Raw genomic sequence first — 19,951 nt, 5'->3', positions numbered from 1 at the left:
AAAGATGTTTCTAGTTTTACTGTTGATGACCTAAGCTAAAGTACTAACACCTGAGATGTGGCAGACATCAGGAGAAAGGTACTTTTTGTCGATAGGTGTTGGGCCTCATCTGGATTAGAACCTGAGTGTACCAGTACTTCAGTGAAGTAGTACAAGTTTCTAATACATACAGTTAATTAATTTTAATAATAAAAGGGAAAGGCTGTGATATTTAACTTGTTTGGAAAAATGTAGGAAATATTTCATTTCCACGTTCCTGTACAGAATTACAAGACAAACCATGCCTCCTCAGAATTGTGCATATTATGTTTCTTGCCCACAAAATATGAGGAGGATGAAGGGATGTGTTACTAATTTGAACACACTGAAGAGAACAAACCTTGCTGTGACAAAACTGTTCTTCCCTGGCTCACACAGGTGAGCGCTGTTATAGACAAAGTTTAAAGATGAGTTTACAAAAAGTTTGCAACAATTAATCCACTTGCTGTTTAAAAATATCAAACAAGGAGCACCTTTTGCCACCTCTGTTTTATTCAGTTTTTTCTCTTGTTCTCAGTCTGCTTAGTAGCCGAAGGTGTTTTTCACACCCCCCCCCTGCATAGAGCAGGGATGGTCCCTCCTCCCTGTGTGTCTGGACAGTACCTGACTTCCTTAAAATGTGTTCATTATCATAAATGAAAAGAAATCGATCTTCAAAATGTTCTGAACCTGACATGTCTCTTCCTGTGAATTGTAATATGAAATTCGTCCTTTCTCTTTTTTTTTTCTTTTTTTTTTAACGGCATGATTTTTCAGACCTTCCTGCTGGTGGCAGTCTTCAGTGAAATGGCTTGTTCCTTCAATGTGATAGAGCACGCCTAGCTCTCAAAAAGTCTTAAGTTTCGCAACTCCAAGCAAGAACAGAAGAAAGCTAGCAAATTGGAGGACTAAGCTGTGAATTTTATTTTGACACCAAAGATGATTGTCATAGGAGAGCAGAGCACAATGATAAGTTGTAGGACTGTTTCTCCCTACTGCTTGTTTTGCAGTTTGTAGCTTGCTCCTGCCAAGACCAGGTTGTCAGACCCTCCTTTCTTGCTCTGTAGCTGTCTTTCAATAAGACTCTACAGAGTGGTACTCTGTGGTATTACAGCATTAAAGATGTAGCATTAAAGATGTAGTGAAAGTGCTATTTATGCATAAAGATTGAAAATATACCTGGCTTATTTTGAGTGTAAATCAGATCTTAAGGAAGCTGTTCAATAAACTTGTTGCCCAGATAGAATTACCTGTCAACTGTACCAACATGATTGAATTAACTGCTTGAAAATAAGCAGCTTGGATCTTTTATTTTACATCTATAAAAAACCTGAATCAAAAGCTAAGTGTGAACAAGAGTGATTCTTTGATGTAATTTGGAGACAATTGGAAAGTGTTATAAGGTCAGTACCAGGAATTGTTTCACAGCTGATCAAAGCACTTGGGAAAATTAAAGCCTTGAGTCCCTTACAAACCAGTATGAACAGCATGGCTTAGCTGATTGGGAGGCAGAATTGCTCGATGGCCTTCTGTCAGCTCCTTCCACATTACTTTGATCTGTACTTCCATAAAGATGTCTAATCTCCGCAGATTGAGCAGTCTGTATAAAACCCAGCTGGGCTTCCGAGCCTGCAGAGCAGTCCCAACTCCTGCTGGAACTGGAACAGGGAGGTCTCTAGCATCTGCATTTGCTAGAGGTAAGCAGTGTATGTTGTCTCTTGCTGCCTTTTCCACTGCTGAAGAAAAGTTGCAGACTGGACAAATGTCATTATAGCAGTTATAATGAGTACATTTAATTTTTTTCCCCAAATAAAAGAGCTAGAAACAGCTTTAAAAGAAAAATAGCAGGAGTTATCTTGAGCGGCAAGAATGTGAACCTTGACCCTAACATGTTTATCCTCATGTTCTCATATTCTGATTTAGCTCTTTTTTACTTGTTTAAGGAAGGAAAGTGAAACTTGAGAAGCTGTGTAACAGGGATTGTTTTGAATATCTACATGGCTGTAAGCAGCCTCTTAGTATCTCAGACAAACTCTGCCTCGGCTACAAATAAAGCCAGGCTGGTGGTGGGGGATAACAGCTTGGTGAAGAAATACCCAGTTATGGAAAGCTTATTTTAAGCTGTTCACAGCTGTTAATCTCTGTAACATCCTTGTGCAGCTCAGGGCTTCCTCAGTTTTACAAAATTGAAAACTTAAGTATGGGTTGAATAAGTGAACCATGGTAGATGGCAGGAATGATCTTTTTGTGGTATGAGGTTAGGTGAAAGAATGACAGCTATATAGTTGAATATGGTTAGTAAAATGAGAAAATTCAAATTCATTTTGAATGATAACTATTTAGTTATGGTCCAACAAGCACTTAAGTCTCTATTCTCTTCCTTGAGTTTATCCGAGGAACTTATACATCATCTCATAAGAAAAAGTTATCATTTTTGCCAAATGCTCCTTTTTGTTTGCACTTTCTTGTTTTTTAAATAAGTTTTATAAAGATACTATTTTAGTGTAGAGATCAGATTAAAACAAAGACTGAGACTTAATTTTTAACTTCTTATATATAAAAAAGCTGTATTGTAGCTTTCCAATTTCACAATTCCTAAAAACTGACCTTACAGAGCAGCTTTCTCTTAATTCATCTGCTGTATACAGCTTGAAGTTTTTAACTTATCCTGCTCCTTAACTTATACAATCCTCATGTATTTCTTAAACAATTTTAACTTAAAGTGGTGATTTTAATGCACACAATGTAATTGCTGTAGGCAGATAAAACTGTTTGTTTACTCCACTTTAGCCTTGTGATCAACATTGTCTTTATACTTTTACTTTAGTCCCTTCTTCTGCTTTTAATAGATTATTAGTTTTTCAGAATTGACTGGTGTTGCTTGAATAGTTTGTATTCCACTACGTGTCTGTGAGAGATGGTGTGGAGAAAGTGAATGTGAGGCAGTTGTGTTTTATAACTCAGCATGGGTGGGAGGAGGAATGGTACGCAGTGAATTCAAAACAGCTGGTTTAAAAAGTACTTTTCCAAACAGTTTGAAACTTTGGTACAGTTTAAGGTCAGAGAACACTTCTGATTGCAAGCCCAAATGGCTTTAAAAAGATTAGGCATATTCATAGGATGTATTCACTGATAATTATCAAACATGAGACTTCATTGAGACTTCATGAGACTTTCTGTGACAAAATGATGACAGAAGGCTGAGGCAGTTTACTGGGAAAAGATCATTCTTGCCTTGCTTTCCAGCATTGAGGTCCTGTACTTCTGGGAGGGGGCTGTTGCCATTGAAGGCTGACACAATGTATTGCTTCCTGTGTCAATAAGGCATCTCAATGCTCTTTGAGGCCTGCTTTTTCTGAGAAGATCCAAGAAATTAAGAAATCCCAACCAAAGGAGTTACTGTATTTCAGGAAAATAATAACAGCCTCTTCATTTACAGAAGGGAGAGATTGTCATTAGCCAGAAGCTGATGTTGGAAGCTAAAGCTTGAGCTCTGTTTGGCTTCTTTCCTACTGAGTTAATAAACGCTTTCCTTTCCTTCTCAGTCCTATATGGGGTGTAGGAAAAAACAAAAATGCATCCAATGTGCCTGGAAACCTAAGCCTTCCTTTCTGGAGTAAGTTGATGCAAAGTATTAGTAGTTTCAAAGTAGGGTTAGCAAACACTTTGCAGAAGGATAGTTGGGGAACTGGCAGTACTTTAAGATGCTTTCAGCACTGAAGATGCACTCTTGAAGCAGTATCAAGGATTAAATCAAAAGTCCACCCCAAACTTTTATATAATGACAACTTGGGGGGGGGGGGAATGGGCATTCTTCATTTAAGAAACTTTTCCCTCTTCAGAATGGAAAGCTCTTTCAAGATGAAAACTGTTGTACTTCTGTTAATGTCAGAATAGGCTATGTCATCATCTAGATCTAAGGAAAAGCAGTTTGTTGAAATATAACAGTATGAAGGATTTTGTTCCTATTGAAGATACTTACAAAAAACAATTCCTAACTATGTTCTCATCCTTTTAGCACTTTAGGTTAGGCTGCTGCTTCTAACACTCCTGATTTGGCCTTGTTACTTATTGTTATATCCCTGAAACTCCCAGCACATTGGAGTCTCATTGTAGTATACTCTAATGTTTTTCTGGACATAGAATAAATAACCATAGATACTAAGAAGGCTTAATGAAGGGCAGTAGTATCTGTTATGTGACTGTAAATTAGTTGGTATATGTTTATCTAGCAGACTTTTATAAACTTTAGAGAAATGTTTCTCCATACTGCTTTCTGATGTGTCTTAGTGTTCAGCCTGTATCTCCTGACTTTTCTGGGTTTTGTGGAAAGTATCACTCAATCATTGCTTGAGACCTGAAGCCCAAGTCATCTTCACTTAGAGATGACGGTCAAATAGTTCAGCAGTTACAGTCAAAGAGTGAAAGAAGTAGGATGGCCTGATGGTGACAGAAAGTCAGTGTCTGATGTTGACGAAGCAGTTAACCTGTTCCTGTCTGTTTTGTCAACTATTACTTGTGCCAGGAAGGTGTATGGGAGGTTAGTGATTATCAGGGAAAGAAGGCGGGAGAAATCACGCAACTGTATGGATACACTATATTGCTTTTCTGATCAGAAATGTCAATAACGGATCTTGTTAGAATCTGCTAGAGCTCTGTGCAATCAAAAGGTTAATAAATTTTGGGTCCTCTTAGCAGACTTTAGTGCTTCTTAGTTGTTTTGTATCTGGATAACTGAAACTCTCCATGAGATGACACTGCATCAATAAGGCATAAAGCCAAGAGTCAAAGTTGTGAAAAAGTGTGTTTTTCTTTGGAGAAGAGAGGCATTCATCAGCGTTTCTACAGATGTACCTGTTAAACCAAGTGCACCTGGCTAAACTGGTCTTTCAAATCTTTGACCGCTGCAGCGCACTAAAAGATACTGCAGAAGCATGGGAAGAAATTCCTGCTGATGGAGGGACAACTAGTTGTGCTTACTGCCTTTGTAGGGATCCCTCCTCTTTGCTGCTGTACAGCTATAGGTGGCTTGGATGTGGTAGCTTGTTGGATCTTGAACATGGTCATGATACTCTTCTTGTTGGTAGGTTTTGGGGGATGCCAAGAGGCCATCGAGGTCCTACTATTCTGAGGACTGGAACCTCCTTGACAAGAATGAAGGAATGAATTCAGAAAGCAGTTCACACTTCAAGGACATACAGACCAAGCTGAGCGCTGTAAGAAGATTCAGCAATTCTGCAGGAGGAAACAATGCAGACCACAAAAATACTCAGAATAGATAGGATGTTCCTTTTCCTGCTCTGACCAGCAAGTAGTGCCTTAGCCGTTGGGGAAGAGGCACAGGCTCTGGAGAGGGCCTCTTCTGCTTTTGTCCACATTCAGTTACAACTGCACACCATCAGCTTTGATAGTGACCGAGTTGCTTGTGGTGAACAGAGTATGGTTCGTTTCCTAACCTCTTATTACTGACTTCCCTGCATGGGTCTGTTTGATGCTACCATTTCCAAAATCAGCTTTTGCAGTAGGGAGTAAAATGTGCCTTTCAGCTTTAGAGAGCCCTCCCATTCATGCTGGGTGAAAAGGCCCGAGAGAGCCCTGCTTTGTTAGATTGTTCAGAAATTGCATTAACCACCCCCACCAGAGCCTAAAACTAGAGAACAGAGCTCTGTTTAATGCTTAATGATTGGAAATGTTTAAAGTTGGCAGTTAAGACCACAAAGAAGTGGATGCTTTGTCCTGGAAATCTGAATTTTTTAAAATTTTTTTTTTTTTTTTGCCATCAGATGCCTAAGATGCCCTGATTTGATTTAATTTCCTGTTTGGTTTTTTTTTCTTTATTGGGGTGTGCAATGCCACAAATTGCTAGAGAAAGTAGGATACTCTTTCATGTTCCTGTTTCTTCATCTACCTCTTCTGCTGTCCAGTTACCTTGTATTCCTTAACTTTATTAGTGACTTCTAGTGTTTAATATTTTAGTATTTAGAGGTTACTCAAGTTTGTGTAGGTGTCTTTAAAGACAGCATAAGCAGGAAACAGTGTTCAATATTTGTAAGTCATGTATCACAAGAAGAAATTGTATTTACCATTTATTGGGCTCATAAAATGCAGCAACTCTCTAGCTGTTTTCAGTTTCTCTTAGCCCATTTCCTGTTATTTAGTAGGCGTTTTTTCTTACCAATGTTTTGGAAGGAGGTGAAGTGCACTTTTTGAGTTACGGAAAGAAGGTAGATTTATATCCTAATGCCAAAAGAAAGGGCTTGCTCATTCTGGGCTCCTGGCTCTACAAGGCAATACCATCATTTCAGTAGGTGGATTATTCTGGTTTCTGTTTATTGTGGTAGGTCCTGTTAGATGAACTGCAGTTTGGTGATTAATGCTGCTCAAGTATTTTCACAGTAGCTCACGTTCTTTATGGGGAGATCCCATTTCTTGTGAGTGCTTCTCTTTAAGCTCTCCATAGCTCATAAAGAACAAGTGCCTTGTTAGTTCTGGTGGCTTGCCTACAGTGAAGCAGATTAAAGTAAATTACTAACCATTGCAGAATGGGGCAGTTACTGTTCTAGATTATAATTTTTTTTAAAGTAATCATGAACATTTTTTATTATGTTATAGACATACTAGTTTGTTTCTTGATACAACTCAAAATGGAGCATTCATAGTGGTGTAACTTTCATCATGTAGAACTTTTTTCTGTCCCTCTGTCCTGTGTTTTCAATATACTTTCATGTGCTTCAGCAGTTATGTTGCATATTGTAGAAGGCTGCACGTGCTTCATGGAAAAATGAGCATACTGAAATCAACATGTGTGTTGTATGCATGCGTATATGTATGTGTAGGTATTCTGCTGCTTCCACAAGTGGGATAACTGTGTTTCATCAAGAGCTTCCCTCTTCTGTCTTGTTGGTGCTGCCTGGGTTTGGGTAGTGGTGTGCCATTGCCCCCACTGTTGGCTGCAAGCATCCTGGTGTTGATTATGTTGATGTTTGGGTGGAAAGTTCTTCTGGACCATCCTAGTCTGTGAAATCTCAATGAATTGGCAAGGGATGTGAAGAATAATAAGAAGGGCTTCTACAGGTACATTGGCCAGAAAAGGGACATTAAAGAAAATCCACAGCTGCCCCCCCCCCCCCAATAAATAAGACGGGAGAACTGCTGACAACTGACATGGAGAAGGCAGAGGCACTCAACAATTTTCTGTCTCAGTTTTCAATGGTGATCACTCTTCCCACATCTCTCAAGCCCCTGAACCTCAAGGTAGTTCCTCCCATTGTAAGGTAAGATCAGGTTTGAGACCACCTGAGGAACATACATAAGTCCATGGGACCCAACATGCTCCATCTCAAGGTCCCGAGGGAATTGGCTGATGTAGTTGCCAAGCCACTGTCCATCATATTTGAAAAGTTGTGGCAGTCAGGTGAAGTCCCCAGTGACTGGAAAAAGGGAAACATCATGTAAAAAGGAGGACCCTGGGAACTACTGACCAGTCAGTGTCACCTCCATGCCTGGTAAGATCATGAAGCAGATACTCCTGAAAGATGTTGAAACATATGGAAGACAGGGAGGCAATTATAGACAGCCAGCATAGCTTCAGCAAGGGCAAATTGTGCCTGACTAATCTAGTGGCCTTCTACAATGGAGTGACTGCATCAGTGGACAAGGGAAGAGCTACAGATGTCAACTACCTGGACTTCTGTGAGGCCTTTGATAAGGTCCCCCACAACATTCTGGCCACTAAATTGGAGAGATATGGGTATGATGGATGAACTGTTAGATGGATAAGAAATTGGTGGGTTGGTCATGTCCAAAGAGTTACAGTCAATGGCTCAGTGTCCAAGTGGAAACCTGTAACCCCTCAAAGGTCCATGCTGGGACCGATACTATTTAATATCTTCATCAATGATGGTGGGATTGAGTGCACTCTCAGCACATTTGTAGATGACGCTGAGTGATGCAGTTGTTTCACTAAAGGGAAGGGATGTCATTGAGAGTGACCTTCACAGGCTTGAGGAGTGGGTCCGTGTGAACCTTGTGAAGTTCAACAAGGCCAAGTGCAAGGTCCTGCACCTGGTTTGGGGCAGTCCCCAGTATCAGGACAGACTGGGGATGAAGGGATTGACAGCAGCCCTGCGGAGAAGGACTTGGAGGTACTGGTGGATGAAAAATTGGACATGAGCCGCCAACGTGTGCTTGCAGCCCAGAAAGCCAACTATATCCTGGGCTGCATCAAAAGTAGCGTGACCATCAGGTCGAGGGAGGGGATTTTGCCCCTCTGCTCTGCTCTGGTGAGACCCACCTGGAGTACTGCATCCAGCTCTGGGGTCCTCAGTACAAGACAGACACGGACCTGTTGGAGCAGGTCCAGAGGAGGGCCACAAAAATGGTCAGGGGGCTGAACACCTCTCCTATGAGGAAAGGCTGGGAGAGTTGGGGTTGTTCACCCTGGAGAAGAGGAGGCTCCAGGGAGACCTTATTGCAGCCTTGCAATATATAAAGGGGGCTTATAAGAAAGGGAGAGGCTTTAGACTAAGGCCTGTAGTGACAGGACAAGAGGCAATGGTTTTAAACTGAAAGAGGGCAGGTTTAGATTGGACATAGGGAAGAAATGTTTTACAATGAGGGTGGTGAGACAGTGGCACAGGTTACCCAGAGAAGCTTGGTTGCCACGTCATTGGAAGTGTTCAGGGTCAGGCTGGATGGGACTTTGAGCAACCTGATCTGGTGAAAGATATCTCTGCCCATGGCAGGGGGGTTGGAACTAGATGATCTTTACAGTCCCTTCCAACCCAAACTATTCGGTGACCTTGTGAATTCGCTAGCGCTAGGAGCTACTTGTTCAGCCTTTGCTGTACTTTTCTGCTTCCAGAGAAGTACTTCTCTGCACTGTAGTTCAGACCCTATGGACAGTGCTACAGCAGTGTGTTGTCTCTCTTGTGCCTAACTTGTGGCCTTCCAGGACAGTTCATCTGGCTCCTGTAGGTTGTGACTTGTTCTGCTGGTCCTTAAGTGGCGTGTGTGTGTCTGAGGTTTTTTTTTGTGTGGTACCATTCCACTTCCGATCTTGCAGAGATGTTACGTGGATTACAAAACCTCACTTGATTGCCTCGACACCTGCTTTGGCCTAACTGTCTGTTAGGCCAAACTGTTGGTTTCAATACGTCATGAACAATCATTTCCAAATCTCACTTGTTGCATTTTACTGAGTATCCTGTAAGAGCACTATGGCTAAGAGCTTTTTTGGCTGGGGTGAGGGCAAAGAAGTCGTCTCATGTTGCATGAGCTTTGGGCAATGTGGTGGGAGAGTCACTGCTGCAAGGCAGCCTCCCTTCCCAGTTGGATGCAGCTGCACCGAGTCCCAGGGCGCTGGGAATTGCATGAGTGTCTTCCAGAAGCCTGGCTCTGCCAGTGAGGACCGGGAGAGGCCAAACTCCTCAGGAGTTCTTCTCAACCTTCGTTTTAAGAAGAAGGTTGGAAAGGGGATCTGCCTGTTTTGTGCTGAGAGAAGAGCTGTTGTCCTTTCCTAAGGACAGCTTATCAGTGTCTCCTATAGCTTAGATACCTTTCCCTGTAGATACAGAAAAAGTTTTTCAAAAGTGTAGAATTGACAGATTTATAATGGGTTTAGATTTGAAAAGTGAGATTTACATGTGTATTCCACATATATGTATGGAATATATATGTATTTAGGTTAACTGTGCACCCAAATATCCTTAATTTAAGCCCTTTTATGCCAACTTTTCACTCGGTGAATTTATAACTAAGCATAGTTAGTTAAAAATATCTGAAGAACAGTTTGTAACGAACACACTATACAGCCAAACAGCATTACTGTCACAGCAGTGTCACGTAGGTTGAAAATTCAGATGTCTGTTCCTAACTCAGAAATTCAGTTACATGAGTGCATTTTCAGTAGCTGAATGGACGGGTGCAGAAGCTCTTGCTTGCTGCTGTAATGATGAAGGTTAACCTTTTAAATTTATTTCAATATACTGTTGATTTAAACAGCTCAAATTAGAAACTGCTTTTCTCTCTGCCTATTCTTATGCTGTTTGGGGGTGGGGGGTGGGGAGGGAGGCAGAGGATCTAGTTCCCAAAAGATTGGGATCAACCTAAACTAATCTGGCAGTTTAGAAGATTGTTAGGAAATGGCAGTGGATGGGCCATGGGGGAGGTCTGAATAAGCTTTTGTTTTGGAAGCTACCCCCTCCTCCCCTTTCCCCTCAGTAACTGAGCTTGGGCTGTCACAAATAGAGCCTATAGCCTTGATGTTCATAGGTAGCTTTACAAGAAATGTGTGCTGTAGGTTTGACTAGAAGTGGTTGTCCCCTGATGTTTAAAATGAACTTCATAAGTATAAAGTGGTTTCCTAGATGTGATGTTTGATCAGGATCTCAGTTCTGTTTCTGCTGGGATTGGGGCCGTGTACTTTCCTGTAATGTGTATGTGAGCTCTGCCTCAAAATGCTGAAAGTCCAAAGCCAGCCAGTAAATGTGGCATACAGGAGGACTGTAGGAAGACAAAGCTGTAAGGAGGCTGTACTTTGGATGGCTTGGTAATTCATAGTTTAAATGTTCCCTTTATAATCTAGTATTGCACCACCAATACATTCAAAGAGGGCTTCGTCGTATCAGCAGTGCTGTGTCACAAAAGACGAACTTGCAAAGATTTTCTTGATTTCTTCTAAATCTCTGAGATAAAGACATTAAAAGAAAGAATTATGTTGACACGGAAAAAAGCTCTCTGAAATAGAAAAGTTATCTATGACAAATTTTGAAGCACTGAGTGGAGCTCCACAGAGTTTGTGATCAAATATCCTGGGTAACATAGCTCTTCCAAGAAAAAAATAGCCTTAATTTTGTAAGGTAATTCTTTTTCTTTTAGACATCCTTAGACCCATACACGCACATGTGAAGAATCCTTGAACTGAGGTAGGGCAGAAAATGCATGTGAATAACTTAATTGGTAAAAATAAATAAAAAATTAGTGTTTCTTTAATGTGTTTCATTTAGTAGTTCCTATAAGCCCTTCATTGGAGCTTCAGTGTGAAAGATAGGCTGCAAGGCACCCAGATATTTATATGTGTAATTAAAAAAATTGGGGTCTTTACATAGCCTTTTAAATTGCCCAGCTATGGTAACTGGAAAACAGTGCCCCCCTTCTTCAGTAAACCTTCGTGGAGGAAAAAACTGTTGTTTTCTGTTTGGTTTTTGGTTTTTTTAAAGGATAATTTCAAAATTCTGTCTTAGATGTAGTTATGCAAGCAGTGGAACTGGCAAAAGATCAGGCGTGGTAACATTTTTGGATGCTGGAAAAAGCAGAATGAATGGTTGAAGCAAGTGTTCCTGCTGCTGCGGAAATAGTAATGTGGGCTAGGTTAAAAAAAGCGTTTTGATCCTGTTGTATAAAATCACATGCTTATATACGGATAATCTGGGAATGTAGCACATTGACATCTCTCGTCCAATTTATTTCATTTTATAGAATGTGTTTTAGCTTAATGATATTATTACACAGAACGTTTATCTTGTTTGAGCTATGCTTATCACCTCTGTCAATGGGGAATAACAGTTATTCTCTTACTTTCTTTAGCGTTAATGATTGTTTATTTCTTGAAACCATCTTTGATCCTCATAGCCTACAACACGATGCCATCTCTTCGTGGTCCCTCATTGTGCCTGATCTTCCGCCTAGCATACAGACCCAGGAGTTGACTGTTCTTCCTGCATGGGGCTCCTTCTTTCAGAAGCTGTTTTTTTTCCTTTTGTTAGGCTTCTGTACATGTAGCAGAGCCATGGGGTTTGAGTGAGGATGAGACAGTGTCTGGGGAAGAATTTAGTCTGAAACACTAAACGGTAGCCAGAAATGAAAGGCTGTACTCAAATTCTCAGATAGTTAGCTGACTTAGCTGCTATTTGAAGTACAAACGTCTAGTGATGAGGAGGAATTTGAGTTACTTGTACTCTCTGAAGACACTTGAAAGTGTTACTGGGGAAGAGTGAAGATTACTCCTTATTTGTTCCCTGTAGGGAACAGTAGAAGATACGACAATGCAAAATGAAATGAAAATCAGTAATTTAAATTGTGCCAAACTAATCTGAGCTCTTTCTTTGGCAGCTGATAGTCTAAATAAAAGAATTTCGGTAAAACTTGTTTCTTTGTGGAGATCATTAACGTATTTGGTACAATAGCCAGAACAGGATTGTGAAAAGTTATGGCTCGTTGAGGAATTGTGGTGAATTAGCTGATCCTGAGGTAAGATAGTAAAGGACAGAATTATAAGAGAAAATACTAAGAGGAAGACCACTGAAGAGTTTCTTAGGGATAGTCTGAACGCTGTCTCTTGTTTTGATGTAATTAATATTCTAAAAGTTGAAGTGTATTGAGGAAGCTAACTGGAAAAACGTAATTAATAGAGCTCATATAGAGAAAAATCAGGATAACAAAAAGGAAGGGAAGAGTCAGGGGTAGGAGTGGGATGAACATGAGTAATACAAAGTGCAGTGCTCTATATTTAGCAAAAATTGTTTGAAGGGGAATATTCTTGCTAATCTATATGGTAATAGTGAAACCTCATCTGAAGTACAGCATATGATTCTGGTCACACACTGAAGGCTCCTGCAAGGTGCAGCAGATACAGAGAGGGAACATCAGAGGGGATGATCTGAACCATTGCGAGCAGGGTTAAGGGAACCCTGCTCGGACAGGGAGTCCCCAAGCACTGCCACGGAGACTTGGAGGGGGCAAAAAATGCAGCTGGGGCAGGGTTTGATCACTGTTTATGAAAGATTAACTTACTGTAGTCTTGTGGGACTAGGCTCCAGCTCCAGTCGGTCTTTAATAGTTTGTCACTTTTTTGTTATTTGCAGTATCTCAGTTTACCACTTTTGCAAAGAACTGTGTCAAAATCTTTTGTATTTAGTTGGGATGATGTAAAATGTCCATGTGAAACTTCCTGTGAGGGAAGGTGATGGTGAGAAGGGTTTCTTTTCAGCAAGTATGTATGAGGACTTGAGATCTAGAATGTGTAGGAAAAGGATGCTGCTCCTTCAGCTTCTATTTCTAGATTTGATTTATAGTATCTTTTTGCCCATTTATGTTATTGGTAAACAAAATACACTCTTCTGCACCACAAAAGACCACTCAGTTTTACACTTTTATGATGTTTATGAGATTAATAGCATATTCTAATATTCCATAAGGTTTATATTTATTAGCAGTTCAGCTCTAGGTTTGCTGCTGTTGTTAATTGCTTGCAGTGTCCAGTAGGTTGGTGGTTTGTTGGTTTGTTTTTTTTAATACTTTGCTATTATGGTCTATCTCTTGCTGTTATATATACATTGGAGGCCTTTCTTCCACTTACATAAATCATTGATTGTTGCAATCATGGCTGATGAGCATGACTCTGAAATACAAATAATACAAAAAAAACCCCAAACCCTTTAATGCAAATTGTTTATAGTGCAGTAGCCTGCTTTCTCTATCTGTGACCAGCCTTGACTCTAATCCAACAAAGCATTTATGTGTGAACATAATCTTTGTTTTTTAGTTCCAGCTACTTGGAGTTAAAGTTAATTCATGCGTATATTGTGTCTGTTGTTGATTATATAGCTTATGATTAAGCTATAATCGAAGCTGTGTTAGTTTTCTGGTGTGAAAAGGTTCTAATTTTGTTTACAGAATTTACCTGATTTTTACAAGCTGGCTGGCAGCTATACTAAGGTATTCTGCTCAGAACTATAAAGATGGAATAAATAGCAAAGATGGAAGATTAACTCATATTCTTTTGCATTATAGCTAGTTGTGTCCCATCAACATGTTCTGGAAGTTTGATTTGAACACGACATCACATGTGGACAAGCTGCTGGATAAAGAAGATGTGACACTTCACGAGCTGATGGATGAAGATGACATCTTACAGGAGTGCAAGGCTCAGAACCGCAAGCTGCTGGACTTCCTTTGCCAGCAGCACTGCATGGAGGAGCTGGTCAACCTCATCACACATGAGCCCCCTGTGGATATGGATGAGAAGGTCCGCTTCAAGTAGGTATTTGTTTTCTGCCCATTACGAAGAAAACTGAATGAGAGATCTTGATGTTGGAAATGCTCTGGTGCGGGATGGATGTAACCTTTTCAGTCTTGAGAGAAAGGCTTTCTCGTACTGTGAAATATTTCACAGCATTTCGTTATTTGTAGTGAATTTTCAGAAGCTTGATTCTGTACTTTTAATGGTTTAACATTGAGTTTGTCTAAAAAAAAAAATCTCTTGTTGTTTGTTCAAAACTTTGCAAGCAAAATAATTAAAAGTACCTTTAGTACACTTTTATCAAATTTGCAAGCAAAAAAGCATTCTGCTCTGAGAAATTTCTGAATTTGCTTGGTTTTCAGTGGCCAAGCCCACAAAAGAAAGTGAGCTGTACAGTGAGTAAAAGATGTAATATTTTCAATGTGCTGCATATGCAAAACCTGCTGATTTCGGTGATCATATAGTTAGGGAGAGGGCCTAACTCTGTAAAGAGCCTATTTCTTATGATGGTGAACTCTTTAGATGTGTTTGGTTCTCATAACAAGTTGTGTTTATACATTTTTAACTAAATGTATACTTGAAAATATTTATGTTTTGGATTTGAGAAGTTTGTTTTTCTTTGTTAAGTTTATGTAAAAATAAAAAGCTCCTCTGTGTATAAATAAATAAATAAAAATGGGCAAGTTTGTCACTGTGGGAATGGATCAGTGTTGGTTATTGCTGCTGTTGCTTGAAGTCCACAGAAGAAATGGTAGTATTGTTTAGGTTTATTATTAGGCAAGATAGTTGATCAACTATGTCACTAGGTGACTATTTCCAGGTAAGCGAATGCCAGGAAATACGTTATATAGTAACTTGGAATATTATATGGCTGCTTTTGCAAGGCTTCTGCTATAAAATGTGTATTGCCAGAAGGAACCAGGAGTGTTAGTTTTACACTGTTGTCCTACAAATGCAAATTTTGTACAGGTACTCTTAAACCAGGGATGTGGTACACAACAGTCTTTGGACTTTTTGCATTTTCTGTGTTACATCAGGATAACTGGCTTTTCCTGGGGTGACAGGCTCTGAGCTTACTGCAGCCCTTTATCCATATTGGTTGCACAGCTAACCTGAGACGAACTCAAACCCAAAATATCTGATTGAAGAAGATGGGCAATACTTTCCTTAGTGCTAAGAGTTAATGAGCAGAGTAAATGCTGAATAATGTGTGACTTGGGGTCCTTTGCTGGAATCTGGGTGTATTTTGCCAGAGGAGAGAATGAGGGATTCCAGTACCATGCCAGTACTAATTTGTACATTGTCTGTTTAACTTCAGAATACTACTTCAGTTAACCAGACCATATTTTTAAGTCCTGTTCTTCTTGAGATTTTTGTGGCTACTGTCAGAAGGCGGTTTATGTCTCTGATCCTGTGTGCTGAAGGGTGGAAGTGGAAACTTTTTCCTATTGAAACCGAACAGACTAAGAATAAGAGAAGGTGGGGAAAACCAAAAATTTCTCAAGCAGCAAAATCTTTAATGCAAACCAAAATAAAGAGGGAAGCTCAGTATGAGAGTGTTTACTCCCAGGCATCCTTGAATTTCACATGCAGGATTATATGCCTTTTCATCAACTTTTGAAGGTAGCGTGTGGTTTCAGCAGCTTAAGGCCAGGTTGGCTGATGAGGAGGCACAGACAAAGGTGCACAGTGGTGGGAAGAGGCCAGCCTCCAGTGTTGTGGTCTGGTGTGCTGGCAAGATAGAAGAAAATCTTGTTGGGAAGGCCTTAAGTTAGCAGTCTCACTCACCGATCTCTTCATCAGATGGCAGCATTATATCTTCTAAGAGCATCCCGTAAGGTGCCTGCTCGAAAAGCCTGTATAGTGGTGGGAAGTGTGATTATACACTATAGACAGATACTTATCTGAGTCTTGGATGGCAACAAGAACTGCATAATGATCTGCTTGCCAGGACAAATAGAGCTGATCTTAATGTTGGGGTTTTTTTGGAAATGCTTCCAGTACCTTGGGTAGACTAGCCAGAGAAGCATTTTCAAAGCATGGTGAGGCACTGGAGAGGGGAAAGAGGGTTTAAGCTTATTAGAAACTGGGGAACCTTTTGGAATAAATAAAGGCTAAGCAGGAAGAATGGACTGTCTAAATCCAAATGGAATCCAATTTTTGGCTCTTAAGGTTATGGAAGTTTCTAAACTGGAACAGGGGAGAAACTAGGTTTGGAAGGGCATGCAGCTCAATGCATGCTGTGGAAATGGAATCATCAAAATTATTTATTCTTGACAGGTCAGTAGGATGGAAGTCTGTAAAGTTCAGAAGAGAAACTGCAAAGAGGAAAACTCAAGTGTAAATCCCCATCTAAGCATAGCATGTGAAACTAAGCAACCAGATGAAGACCTGTAGCAATCAAAGAAGTGTATAAACTATTTGAACTGTAATGTCTATTTATAATGAACTTGTTGACATACTAGGGTGTCTTGTAAACCTGCTGAGACCATGCAGTAATGAAAGTACAGGTTATAGTAAAGGGAGAGTTAGATTCTGCTGGTGTAAGAGTGGACTTTAGGGGATGGAGGGCTGAGTGTCAAGTGAGATAAGTTAGCTGCAGCACGGAAAACTTACGGGTTGGGATGCCGTGCCTAAATAGAAAGGATGAAGTATTGGATCTGACTGTGTGAAACTTGGAGACTGTAAAGGCTACAAGAGCAGAATGTGCTATAACAATGAGAGGTTTCATTTATCCGCCTGTTGACAGGATATATATCACAGGGAGGCATGGTGCATGAGTTTTTAGGAATCGTGAATGCCTTTTGCATGGAGCAATGAGCCAGAAAAAGGAGAAATAAGTCTTCATATACCTTTGGGGGCTCTAAGAAATATAACTGTTGTAAAATCACTTTGTAACAGTAACCATAATGTACTCAGACTTAACATCCTCATAGGAGCAAAAAAGACATAACAGCATTATCATGGGCTTGGGGTTTGTTTTTCTAACTTTTAGGAACGGAACTACATAAATATGAGGAGGTTAGTTAGTAAGTAAATGGTACTGTGAAAGGGTAAAAAGCTCACAGCTGGCCTGGAAACATTTTAGTGGCTCGTGGTAAATGCAGAGCTTGTACTACAAAGATTTTAAAAAAATTCTAATGTAGAAAACTGGCTTTGTTAAAAACAAATAATCCATTACAGGTAAAAGGACATCCTCACAAAAGGGAAGTTGTGTCCAGATACGGAAAAAGGATATAGTGGAGAGTTAATCCATGAGACTGGACAAAGGGATTTTTGAGAAGCAGTTTGCTAAAGGCAAAACCACTGTAAACCCATCAAAATAAGGAAGCCTCTCTAAGAATGTGTAGATGGGTGACCCATGTGAAAGGAAGATAGGACCGTAGCAGAAAATATAACTAAGCTGTCTGTGTTGGTACTCACTTTAGAGACTTCTTGGGAGATTCCTGAGTAGTATCTTTCTTTACAGGGGAATAGTCTGAGGAACTGTCTCAAATTGGAGCATCTATGGAACAAAATCAGTAGAATAATTGTTAGGAGTAGCTGGTATTCACCCGAGTGATTTAAAGGAATTAAAATGTGAAATAGCTCACCTGGTCAGCCTTAAAACCAGTGGACTGGAAGCGGCAAATAGAACATCAGTTCTTAAGAAGGGTCTGTGAGCCAGTAAATCTGGCTTCTGCATTGTGCACATTGAAGAATTTATGGTATAGCATTATGATTCATAGACACCTCTCTAAATGCAGGCTCTCACAGTACTGCTTTTGTAGAGGGAAGTCACGCTTAGTTCAGGAGCTGAGTTTGATGGAGTCAGTGAAACACATGGATAATGGTGATACGCCTCATGTGGCATACAGTCCAAAAAGATAAGGTCCCTTATCGAAGACTGTTGAAAACAAGCTGTCATGGGATAACAGAGAATGGTTCTGTCATCAATTAATAACTGTTTAAAGAAAAGACATATAGGTGAAGGAAAAATGGCCAGTTCCAGCTTTCTGGTTTTACACTACTGAGTCCTGTGCTGTTCGATATATTCGCACGTGAAATAAGAGGGGAGATTAATTATAAATGTAGAAAGTTGATAATGCAAACTTACTTAGGTTAGTTAAAAGGTAGAAAGATTTCATTATGTTATATGGCCAAGCAGTAAGAAAGCACATACAGTCAGTGCTGATTGTGTAGTGACTCATGGCCCAAGTTACATGTGCACATTGGTGGGCATCAAGTCAGCTTTTACATCTCAGGGAGGGCTTTGGAGTCTTTGTGGGCAGTATGCTCAAAATACTCGATAAACAGTGAATGTGAGTGTGTGTTCATGATCGAAAGCACAAGGCTCTACAAAAAGCAATGCAGTATATATACTGGAAAAGTTATTGTTGTCCCCACCCTTTATATACCACCAGGGCAAGAAGTATTTTCCTTGTTAAGAACCAAATGGAAGTGTGATGAGTAAAGTAAGGCTTAAATTGGGAAGGTTGAGGTGTGGAATTTCTTCCAAAATAAAAATTCTATTCAATGAATGCAAGAAAACCAAACCAATAACAGTTACTAGGGTAAAGGTGGGCATAAAGTGATGCACCTGAAAGCACAATAACTGAAAGGAAGCTCCAGCTTGAGCTGTGACCTGAAAAGAGCCAAGGGCCAGCAGAGCATCCTGCCAGTTAAGCCACATGTACAACACTGGGATGAAAGCCACACATACATAACTCCTGGGTACAGCTAAGGCAAACTGACGGGAAGAACAGGCAGGTGGACAGCTGAAGAAAGAGCTGCAGGTCTCTTCGCAGAAGAGGTGCCAAGAACAGCCACGTGGGATCAAATGAAAAAAATCTTTTCCTGGTGTCTAGTCCCTGATGATGGTCCTAGTGATGTCTTTATACGATGGCATGCTCAAACATGCTGTACTTGAGATACGAGCATACTGTCAGTTCACACAGTGACATGATATTTTTCCTATCTGTTCCACTTGCATGATTTCCAGCAATCCATCTGTCTTGTCACTCCAAGAACTGAGCTGAAATTTCCAAAAGACCTACAATAATTCCATAATTTCTTCTCTGATGGGTGGTCACCAGCTTAGGAAGCATTGCCAGATGTGTGAAACGTGCTGTGTCTAGGAAGGTGGGAGATCAAAGCTCAGAGCAGAGGGTTCCATTTCAAGTTTGGGAGGTGCTGTTAAGATTTCTTCTTGATTTTCTGTTAATGAGGTTCAGAGCAGAAACCTAACTAATTTTGACTAAGAGAGGAAAAAACCCCAGATAAATGCTCAACCCGGATTCTGTTACATACTCACAGGTGTTACTGCAAAGGTGGTCGAGATGTGAGAGGTACCTAGTCATGTTCACAGCTCTTTTCTGCGTGGGTTTTTTCCTTTGAGATTGGGGGGGGGGGAGGGAATCTTGCTGTGTATTGTAAGATTGTTTCAGCTTCGCTGTTTTACAAAAGTGAAAGTATTCCTTTTGTGTTGTAGAAACAGTCATATTATTGCAGGAGTGTTTTATATTGATCTTGATGTTGGCTTGTGTCTAAAGTTACAAAAAGTGGTAGACCTTGCATAACTATTAAAAGCAGGAAATCTCTTGGGTTTGTGTTTTATGGAATGGCACAATTTTTATTTGGAAAGTGAATGCACTACTTAAAGAATGAACACGCATTTGCAGCAAGAGTATTCTGTAGCTTTTTTAATGTTGCTATTAATTTAGTTGACCATTATTAAAATCTGTAGTAAATGTTCTTTTTGTTTTGGGGGGGGGAAAAAAAAAGATAACCAGCTCTGCTTACACAGAGAAGATGCTCAAACTGTAAAGGACAGGTGTTATTTTTAATCTGTATCACTTGATAACAAATCAAAACTACTTTAGGAAGCATGCATAAGAACTGGCACTCAGTGGGAAGTCTGGTGTTCAGAATTGC

General features: G+C 40.2%; 1 protein-coding gene across 4 annotated transcripts in view; it reads left to right on the top strand.

The window, feature by feature from the left end:
• The window catches only part of PPP6R2 (protein phosphatase 6 regulatory subunit 2), a 122,904-nt gene that overhangs the window by 35,590 nt on the left and 67,363 nt on the right, over nt 1-19,951 (top strand). For 2 of the 4 annotated variants that reach the window (XM_075024485.1, XM_075024482.1), the window contains exon 3: nt 13,810-14,055. In XM_075024485.1, coding sequence (XP_074880586.1) covers nt 13,829-14,055 — 227 coding nt within the window. In that variant the 5' untranslated portion in view covers nt 13,810-13,828. Of the gene's footprint in view, nt 1-795; nt 1,716-5,105; nt 5,235-13,809; nt 14,056-19,951 lie in introns of all 4 variants that reach the window. The other 2 variants (XM_075024484.1, XM_075024483.1) reach the window with 2 other exon arrangements.

Source organism: Buteo buteo, chromosome 4 (genome assembly GCF_964188355.1).
Source record: "Buteo buteo chromosome 4, bButBut1.hap1.1, whole genome shotgun sequence".
Lineage (NCBI taxonomy): Eukaryota > Metazoa > Chordata > Aves > Accipitriformes > Accipitridae > Buteo > Buteo buteo.
The sequence above is the reverse complement of the archived record's forward strand: the minus strand, read 5'-3'. Positions and strand labels throughout refer to the sequence as shown.